This window comes from Tachysurus vachellii, chromosome 8 (genome assembly GCF_030014155.1).
Source record: "Tachysurus vachellii isolate PV-2020 chromosome 8, HZAU_Pvac_v1, whole genome shotgun sequence".
NCBI lineage: Eukaryota > Metazoa > Chordata > Actinopteri > Siluriformes > Bagridae > Tachysurus > Tachysurus vachellii.
Window position 1 is genome coordinate 26,381,502 of NC_083467.1, and position 10,549 is coordinate 26,392,050.

Here is a 10,549-nt window from a genome sequence, read left to right on the forward strand (position 1 = left end):
AAAAGGCTAAAAAAAAAGGAACTTTGGTCTTCTACGGTGAAGTGAAAAAGTTACAGTAAACAAAGCAAAAACAAATTCAATCCATACGTGAGGAAGACCGTCCTATGTTTCATGTTATTATTAATAGTAAAATGAATAAATCTATTAAAACTGACGTGATTGTTTTAAAACACGCACAGACGTCTGTGTGTGTGTGTGTGTGTGTGTGCGTGTTTTTCCGCTCCGTTTCACCCCTCGTCTGTTATTGCTTCTCAGACAGGAGACTGGAGTCAGAGGGGGACGAGCGTGACGTCCATAAAGAGTTTGGTTATTGCTTCGTTGTCTTCTGTTGAGTTCATGCTCTCACACACACACACACACACACACACACACACACACACACTAAGCTTTATCATCCTGCAGGTCAGTTAAATTTCCTCCGGATCACGAAACACATTTGCGTTCTTATTTGACCATCACACAGCTGCTGAGCTGCTGCTCCTGGAGCTCAGGGGTGTCGGGGCCACCGCTGCCTCCCAGGCTCCAGCTCACCTGCTGGGGTAAGAGCGAGACCTGCCCCTGGGTGTAGCTCTGAAGCTGGAGTTGAGACTGGGGATGCATGTGGAGTTGAGGCTGCTGGCTGATGTGCAGTCGGGCTTCAAGCAGATGAGCCGCAGACGCCACGGGAGAGAGGGACGAGTACGAGGAAGATGAAGAAGAGGAGTCTGCGTTCTGCTGCCATAGACCGTGCTGAAGAGGAACAGAGCTCTGATGGCACGCAGGAATCAGCGGGGTGGTCTGGGGTGGAGGGTTGGAGAATAAAGCAGCTGGAGCAAACAGGTTGGTGGAGGGAGGTGAAGAGGAGGAGGAGGAGGAGGAAGAGGAGGAAGGCAGCTGGTGGGACTGTGTGAGGAAGAGTGTGTTCTGCTGCTGGGGCTGGTGCTGGATTTGTAGCATCCTAAAAAAAACACAACACTGTTATTAAAATGTCTCAGAGCATGAATTGTTGCACAGCCTAAGTTGAATCTGCTTTGAGGAGTGGGCGGGGCTCATTTCAGGGCCAGAAAAACTGAATCAGAATTTCATATTTTACATGTAGAGGATTTATCTACCTATGGTTATGATTGAATTTTAAGACTTTATGACTCGAGCGCCTCACCTTTGCTGATGCAGCACCTCTTCCAGCATGCTGCGTCGCTCTCGAGGTCCTCCAGCGCCCTGAAGGCCTGTGGGGGGGCACAACGTGGGTCCTAATGACCCCCTGCTGCCCCTGGAGCATGAGGTCGGAGGGCACACTTGTCTCGCCAGGCCCTTGATTTTATTCAGGCCCAGCAGACCTTTGGTACGAGAGTTCTTCCTCAGCTGCTGACGGAAGGCTTTCAATCCTGCACACATCAGCACATTTACTCAATAACTGGGAATTATACACACAAATACACACACACACACGCACGCACACACACCCTGTGTTATTACAGACCTTTAGCTTTTTTAATTTGCTAAAGTGCTGTGTTCACGAGTAGGAGGCTAATTCCATGTTTCTGTTTCACGTCTAAATAAAAACCCTGAGGAGAAAGTAGTTATCCTATTCTTATATGATCATTATCTCTCTAACACACACACACACACAAACCTTGTGTGAGAGACGTATCGGAGGCTCGGCGTCCCTCCTGGAAGCTGGCTGCGTGGAGACTGCCCTGGTTCTGCAGGATTCGGTTGGAGGACAGAGCCAGAGGAGCTCCGGCGGGCCCCAACGTCCCTGTTCCAAACCCGGAAGCCATCAGTGATGAGAGATCTCCTACTGCTGTGGTGGACAGGGGTGGAGTCGGATTGGATGATGACTTCAGACAGCTGTCTGATGAAGCGCCGTCTGACGGACTGATCACGATGCCTACGAGAAAGAAATCGTCGTCAGAAGGCAAATCCACACTAATTTATTTACAATGGAACATTTTCCTGCTACTCACATGGAGGGTTGCAGAGATGGAAGCGGGCGGAGACTTCGGCGAGGGTGTGTCTTCGTGAGGTTGTGTTTGGGAGGAGTGTGGGAGAGACTTGCGGCACTCCGTCCTCCTCTTCTAGGACTCCGGGACGCACTTCTTCATTGATGGTGGTCTCCAGGAGACTGTTTGGAGAGATGGAGCGATTCCAGAGGAGACCGTTCAGACTCGCCTCCACCGGACACATCACCCGCTGAAGACAGGGGAGGAAAAAAGTAGAGGATGTTAATAGCAGGCTTTGGCATAATGAATGACAGCACTATGGCAACAACCACAAAATAATTCCTCACCTGAAACAGGCCTCCCTGATCCCACTCCATCTGCGAGTGCACCACGGTGTTTATCGTCGCGGCGACAGGCAAGGCAGGGCGGAAGCTGTCGGGCGACTCCACCATCACCTTGAAGAGGAGAGGGGGCGAAGGAAGAGTGGAGTGAGGCGGACGGATGTAATGTGACACCGGGAGGAGGAAGTGAGAGGGACTGTGAGGAGACACTGACCTCTGGGCTGGACGAGGAGTCAGACGTGCTCCTGCTCCTCTGGGTCCAAGAGCCGCCGCATTGCCGGTTGAGCTGCTGGCTCCGATGCTCTTTAACCCGCTCTAGCAGAAGGTAGTAGATGGCCGAGAAGTGATTGTAGCTGCTGCTCTGGAGTGACTGAGGAGGGAATGAAGGAACATAAGTGAAGGATCATATCATATAAGTAGCTAGCATTAAAGCCAGAACTATAAAACTGACCGGTCACATGACAGGAAGGACAACAGACCACCAAGATCTGTTTGGTTTAATATTAAATCAACCCTAAAGAGTCATTTTAATAATGAACCCCAGGTTTAGAGATTATTTTTAAATGATCAGAAAATCAGAACATTACTAACGTGAGGTGACAGGAAAAGGGGCGGAGCTTTTGGGGTGTCTAATAAACCTGTTAGTTTTTCCAGATTCAACCTCATGTGGCTGATCTGCTGTTTCTATTGTGCAGTTAAAGAGAGATGGTTTGGTGTGTTTGAGCGAGGTGTGATAAACATCGCTTTGCTTTGCTACTAAATCATTAATAAATATCGTTTCCATCTTAAGTGAGCGCAGAAGGAGACGGTCTTCAGGAACAGACGCTTCTGTGTTTATCGTCTCTGTGGCAGCAGGGAAACGTATTAAAATAATGTCTTGGCAAGATGCTAGGATAAACACCAGGTTTCCACCGTCATCGTGGCGCCACCCGGTCCACTAATCTGACAGCTTGAATCCCTAAAGCGACGTTTATTGCGCTTTACTGCTGACCCTCGATCCCAGAGCTGCGATCATCTAAAGCACTGACTCATAACAGCACACTGTACCGTCTCATAATTCTCAGTAACGGAAGCCTCCGTTCTTCTGATTTATCGACTCTCACCTCCACGGTCCTCTGCCGGTCGATGCCCAGAGTGTGCATGATGCTCAGGACGGGTTCGCTGTAGTCGCCGAGGTTGGAGTTGTAGTCAGTGAGGGAGTGTGAGAGCGTCTGGCGAGGGGCGCTGGGGTCGGCTAACATCCAGCGGTGCTGCTTGATCTGAGCGATACTGATCCGCTTGGCTGGATCCACCACCAGCATCTTCCGGATCAGATTCTCACAGTCTTAATAGAGAGAGAGAGAGAGAGAGAGAGAGAGAGAGAGAGAGAGAGAGAGAGAGAGAGAGAGAGAGAGAGAGAGTGAGAGAGAGAGAGAGAGAGAGAGACAGTGAGAGAGATAGAGTGAGAGAGAGAGGGGAAGACGTGTTATAATGCATCGTGCTACACAGCTGTTTTATTCTGGATTCTGATTGGTCAGAAGTGTTATATTAATGGTTTCTATAGTAACAGCTCATCATTTCAATAACCTGACTAAGATAGTTTTATCTTTTTGACTTCTATCTTACCTTCTGACATGAAGAACGGTATTCTGAAGCGTCCCTCAGTCACTCTCTGCCTGAGCGCTGGCAGACTGTCTCCGTCAAACGGCAGCGAGCCGCACACCAACACGTACAGCACGACACCCAGACTCTGAAAACACACACACGCACACGATTAGCACATGTATCTCTACATTAGAACCTCTTGTCCTCTAGAGAATACATGGGACTGTAGAAGACATACCCAAATGTCCAGCTGTGGTCCTTCGTATTCTTTTCCTTCAAAGACCTCGGGCGCGGCGTACGGCGGGCTGCCGCACCACGTGGACAAGGGCTCTCCGGCGTTGTAGAAGTTTCCAAACCCGAAGTCTGAACGAGAGAGAGAGAGAATCACGTGAGGGTTCTGTCAGCTGCGCTTCACTCCTAGCTCAGGGGCAGCTGTGTTACGTAAACAAGTCGGAGATGAATGATTTGTGTTTACACACACACACACATAAAAGCCTTTTCTTTGAGATCGGCTTATTCAGCTGACATAATACGGTTTTATAACCGGCCCCGTTTCTTTTTCTATGAATCACGAGGATTCCCATCCCGCTGCTGTGGCGTGTCGACTCACTCCTGTGACATCACATGCACTGTTTCGTCGTCCGCGTGATGTGAGAGAAATACGTTAGCTAACGACGTGATAAGTAAAAAATAATAGCTTTAAAGGCTGTCTACACATTCTACACAAAATCCTAAAATAAACTAAAAATTTTATTAAATATATAGTTTTGTTCCAGACCCCAAATAAAGGCTTGAATTTTCTTTTTTTATTTTATTTAAAAAAATTTTATTATATTATTTGAACTTAAGATCACCTCGAGTCATTTCTTGAGTAACGTCAAATGACCAAATGTATTTTATTTTATTATTAAAGTCATTTTTGATAATAAATAATATAAATATTCACAATTAAAAGAAATTTGATAGACTTTCACGTTTTGACTTTTTCTTGCATGTGAAAAAGTTTTTAAACAGTTTCTACATGACACCTTTGTTCCGTAGCTCGGATGGGATCCTGAAAGCGTCTTCGTTCAGGTGTGATGTGCTACCTGGTCCTTCTCCTCACCTGCGAGTTTGATGTTCATGTTGGCGTCCAGCAGCAGGTTCTCGGTCTTCAGGTCTCGGTGGACGATGTGGTGGTAGTGACAGTAATCGACGGCTGTGAGGATCTGCCAGAACTTCTTGCGTGCGTCGGCTTCGCTCATGCGTCCGTTAGACGTCAGATAGTCTGCAGAGGAAGTGGAGGAGGAAGGATTAGGACGAGGGTCGAGGATGAAGACCAGAAACGTGCAATCGCTTTAAATAGAGTGAAGAGAAATCAGTTCAGACTTGCTGTGAAAGATCAATTATAATATCTCTCTCTCATGACACTGAACTGTGATCCCAGGTGTGTGTGTGTGTGTGTGTGTGTGTGTGTGTTACATAAAAGCTACAAAAAAGATCCCACACCTGTTCCAGCACCTGCTGCTCTTTTCCTCTCCTCACCTGTCATGTCTGACTCATCAGTATTAAACGTTAGCGGATTGGAAGTGTCGCTTTGTACTCACCGAACATCTCGCCGTTTTTCGCGTACTCCGTTACGATATACAGCATGTCTTTGGTCTCCATGACCTGCGAAGACACACACACAAACACACGTACAGGGAGATCAGAAAGGTGCTGCTGGCTTTAAGCAGCCTAATAAATCTCCTTTTACAGCCTTGTTAAACTTTAATGCTGGCATTAGGAGAGCTGAGGAAGAGCCTGACAACAACCCCACACACACACACGCGCGCACACACGTGAAGGTCTCGTTGATGTAATGTCCTGCTTTCCCGCGATAAGCACCCCACCGTTCGGAAGGTCCGTTATTTACACTGGTGCGGAGGAAAACATCAACCCTATCTGACATCATCACACAGCTGCTTGAGTTGAGGAATTTTAATGTAATTTTCGTTTTATTTTTGAGGGTGAAATTCTGACCGGTATTGTTCGAACCTGCTAACTGTTTGCTCGCTGACCGTGAGACTGGATCCTAGCAAGTTGTCGGTTTCGTTCCTCTGTCTTTCGTCACCACGTTAAAGGATCGAATAAAAAAAGTCAGACGTGAAACCAGTCAACGGCCTGAGGTTTTGATTACACGAGCGGCTGAACGTCAAGCTTCAACTCCCTCGCAGAACATTCTGCCTGTTCCCGGGAGAGCCTGGAGGAACGCAACAGTAGCTGGTTGCACAACAGGCTTGACTCTTGTGACGCATGTACACACACACACACACACAGAGTGAGGGAGTGTGTGTGTGTGTGTGTGATAAACTGCACATTGAGTGCTCTCTGCATTATGTCAAAGCTCACACACACACACACACACCCCTGTTAGGCTCTCCCGGTGTGTGACAGATCGGCCTGTCGTCACATCTGCGGCGACAAAGCAGAGGAGCGTCTAAAGCAGCGTTTATCAGCAGGGGCTCTGTGTGAGGTTTATCCTCTCTGTCTTTAAATAAACTCGGGAAGAGAGGCGCAGCTATGAAAAGAGAACGCAGGCATTCGAGACGTGACCTCCTGATCTCCTGGCTTCATATGGGGGTTGGGAATGTGAGAACCTAACCTAACCTATCTCTCTCTCTCTCTCTCACACACACACACACACACACACACAGATGGTGTCTACCTCTCATGGCTTTTTAAACACTGAAATGTTAGCAGGATCGTGTGTCTAAAAATTGTTAAATTAATACTAAATGCTTTAGCTGCTCTCACTGCTGGTGGAGTCTGCGTTCACACCAGCGAGCTCCAGGCGACTGTTCGCTTTCTATGCGTGTAAACGACATGACACGAAACGAAGCCTCGATTTCAGCGACGCTGTAGATTTTCTCACGTCTATGCAAATGAGGCTGTACATAATGCAGCAAAACAATTGGCTGGAACGATCTCATGACTTTAACATGTTATTAGTTCCTTAAAAAAAAAAACTCACTCTGACAAGCCACGCCCACAAGCTACAGCGGTTAGCGGCCTTGTGCTACGGATTGTTTTTTCCACCATGTTCCTGTGTTTCGGCACTTGTATTCTGCACTACATTCTGTACATGTGATAACATATCCTCCCAAACCTGCCTGGGATACTGTGCTATGTGATATGACACGCTCATTTCAAGGAAACCCTAAATTTCCTGCTTCCCGGGGCGGATTTCCCAGGACTGAGTTCGCTTCTACAAACAAAATCCAAACACAACTAAAAAAAAAAATGCAGCGATAATTAGGACAAAAATGTGCTGACAAAATACATGGCTGGCATTTGCCAACCACAGGGCTCTGTGTGTGTGTGTGTGTGTGTGTGTGTGTGTGTGTGTGTGTGTGTGTGTGTGCGCACGCATGAATGTGCGTCAAAACCTGTTCTACAAGCTAAAGAGGCTTACAGTTCTTAAAGACTTACAGGCAGATCGTTTCACGTGACCGAGCAGACACATTGTGCTTGACCAAGGCTAATTAATCTCTCACACACACACACACATACACACACATACACACACTTACACACACATACACACACATACACATACACACACATACACATACACTTCTAGAACAAGTTTCTAGAAAACAACACATTATGATCCAGCAGCTTGGCTTCACAATAATCACACACAGCTTTTACATCTTTACTGACAATTTACTGATTACTTATTTTATACATTTTATATTCATTAGAATGACACTTTTAAAACGTATAATTCTGTTTCTAAACTTCGGTAAAGCTGCTCTGAGACAATGTCCATTGTTAAAAGCTCAATACAAATGAATTGAATTAAAACTCTGGTGAAAAGCTGCTGATTTGATGGTAAGACCGGTCGGTTTCCTGACTCAGTGCAGGGAGAGTTTTATATATAAAGTAGAAATACCTGGTAAAGCTTAATGATGTGCGGGTGATTCAGCAGCTTCATGATTTGCACCTCCCTGTAGATCTTCTCCAGATTAGACGAGTTCAGACGAGTCTTGTCGATAATTTTAATAGCGACCTGTTTTAAAAAAAAAAAAAAATGCATTCTTTCCATTAATGCTAATAAAATAACACTTAAACATCCCCAGTGAGGAATAAACTGCTCTGGAGTCTCGTGTTTCTCCAGCAGTGTGTACAGTGTGGTGATGATGATCTACCTGGGTTTTGGTCACTTTGTGTCTGGCCAGTTTGACCACAGCGAAGTTGCCCTTCCCCAGCGTGCGGATGATCTCATAGAAGCCCACCTGCAGGGGCCGACCCTGGGCAGACACGGCGGCCTGACCTCCTGCACTCGCCTCTCGCATGATCACCATACCGAGCAGTGCGTGCAAGCAAGGAGACCTCGGCTTTTATTTCAGCTTGACGCCTGCAAAGAAAAGGAAGGTCTGAGTGTAACATAACGCTTTACACCACAGCTGCCTCAACTGACCCTAAACTTCAACGTAAAGCAGCTCAAATAAACATGCATTAAATCAGGACTCTACTAACTAAAGAACAGACTGGAAATCAATTCCAGCTGAACGTCCAGGAATAAAGCTTCATACCAGTACAAGTGTTCGACATAAGATAAGATAAGATAAGATAAGATAAGATAAGATGAGATAAGATGAGATAAGATAAGATAAGATAAGATATACATATTTGTTCCACATGGGGAAATTTCTTTGTTACATCAGCAAACAGAAAGAAATGCAAATATATATAAAAATATTAAATAAATAAATAAATACATAATATAATATACAGTATATACACAATATCACATTATCAAAGACATCATAATAATTAATAATGTACATGTAAATTATAACAGCTGTACTTTTTTGGGTTTTTTTTGCAGGTATTTTTTGGTCCTAAGCTACTGTATGTACAGGTTTGTGCATATGGATATAATTATTTAGTTCGGTTATAGAATCTAGAAAGTAATAAATTCACTGTAAAATGTCATAATAATGCATTCAAAAATCTGTACTTTTTTATGAAACACAAATAATGCAGTGTTAAGTCAAAAATGTTAATAAATAAGAACCATAATCAATATTTAAATTTTAATGATTATAACTAATTATTGCTTTTACAGATCGTTTTATGTTATTTGTTTGAAAAATTATTATGATTATTATTATTATGTATTTTTGTGAAAGTGGCATATTTATAAATTGTTTAAAAAAACAACAGGAAAATAAATGTAATTGAAGAATGTATATGATGAAGAGTGTATGTATATTATGGAGTGTGTGTGTATATATGATGAAGAGTGTATGTATATTATGGAGTGTGTGTGTACATATGATGAAGAGTGTATGTATATTATGGAGTGTGTGTGTACATATGATGAAGAGTGTATGTATATTATGGAGTGTGTGTGTATATATGATGAAGAGTGTATGTATATTATGGAGTGTGTGTGTATATATGATGAAGAGTGTATGTATATTATGGAGTGTGTGTGTACATATGATGAAGAGTGTATGTATATTATGGAGTGTGTGTGTATATATGATGTAGTGTATATATGATGAAGTGTGTGTGTGTATATGATGTAGAGTGTGTATATGATGAAGAGTGTGTATATGATGAAGAGTGTATATATGATGAAGAGTGTGTATATATGATGAAGAGTGTGTATATGATGAAGAGTGTGTATATATGATGAAGAGTGTGTGTATATGATGAAGAGTGTGTGTATATGATGAAGAGTGTGTGTATATGATAGAGTGTGTGTGTATATGATGAAGAGTGTGTATATATGATGAAGAGTGTGTGTATATGATGAAGAGTGTGTGTATATGATGAAGAGTGTGTATATATGATGAAGAGTGTGTGTATATGATGAAGAGTGTGTGTATATGATGAAGAGTGTGTGTATATGATAGAGTGTGTGTATATGATAGAGTGTGTGTGTATATGATGAAGAGTGTGTATATATGATGAAGAGTGTGTGTATATGATGAAGAGTGTGTGTATATGATGAAGAGTGTGTGTATATGATAGAGAGTGTGTGTATATGATGAAGAGTGTGTGTATATGATGGAGAGTGTGTGTGTATATGATGAAGAGTGTGTATATATGATGAAGTGTATATATAATATAGTGTGTATATAATATAGTGTGTATATAAAGTTACTACTCACCGTCCTGCACTATTGATGTCCTCGTGCTGCCTTACAGCCTGAGCTCGTGCATGTATCACTCATTCCACGGTTAAATCTTCCGGGTGTTTAGTAAATGTCCTCCATGCCACTTTGTCTTTATTGTATCACTAATGTGTTTATTTAGAATTAATCCTTTTCCCAGTTTCTACAGAGAGCAGAAAGCAGCTCTCGTGTAACCGGGGTGAGGATTCTGTCCTCTCTCGAGCTCGGCTCGCGCCGCTAATACAAGCCATGGCTCTCCTGATTGGACTGCGTGAGTATAGCCGAGCTCCGCCCCTTTTACCTCCCATCCCGTATCGGAATGGGAAGCCCGCCTCGCCTCATTTACGTCACACCCGCGTCAGAGGTATGAGCGCGCGAGCGCGCCGGACCAGCGTTGCAAGGCAACGGAGAGGCTCGCCGAGCCGGTTGACGCGCGTGCTGATGGAGTGGTTGCTTTGGAGATTGAGGGCGATGACGTCGGTGCCCAGAGATGTGAGACCACGTGACTGCTTTTCTCTCTCTCTCTCTCTCTCTCTCTCTCTCTCTCTCT

At 44.3% G+C, this 10,549-nt stretch overlaps 1 protein-coding gene across 1 annotated transcript in view; it reads right to left on the reverse strand.

Annotated features, from left to right (window-relative positions):
• Positions 1-10,252, reverse strand: part of sik1 (salt-inducible kinase 1) — a 12,258-nt gene extending 2,006 nt beyond the window's left edge. Inside the window, exons 1-14 of the mRNA XM_060877067.1 lie at positions 9,997-10,252; positions 8,020-8,228; positions 7,764-7,880; positions 5,434-5,497; positions 4,953-5,114; positions 4,086-4,210; positions 3,869-3,992; positions 3,367-3,587; positions 2,478-2,633; positions 2,270-2,377; positions 1,947-2,172; positions 1,613-1,870; positions 1,139-1,364; positions 1-937 (exon numbers count right to left, since the gene is read on the reverse strand). The exon at positions 1-937 is cut by the window's left edge and continues 2,006 nt beyond it. Of these exons, the coding sequence (XP_060733050.1) occupies positions 445-937; positions 1,139-1,364; positions 1,613-1,870; positions 1,947-2,172; positions 2,270-2,377; positions 2,478-2,633; positions 3,367-3,587; positions 3,869-3,992; positions 4,086-4,210; positions 4,953-5,114; positions 5,434-5,497; positions 7,764-7,880; positions 8,020-8,175 (2,436 nt within the window). The 5' untranslated portion in view covers positions 8,176-8,228; positions 9,997-10,252 and the 3' untranslated portion in view covers positions 1-444. The remainder of the gene's footprint in view (positions 938-1,138; positions 1,365-1,612; positions 1,871-1,946; positions 2,173-2,269; positions 2,378-2,477; positions 2,634-3,366; positions 3,588-3,868; positions 3,993-4,085; positions 4,211-4,952; positions 5,115-5,433; positions 5,498-7,763; positions 7,881-8,019; positions 8,229-9,996) is intronic.
• Between the last annotated feature and the right edge of the window lie 297 nt (positions 10,253-10,549).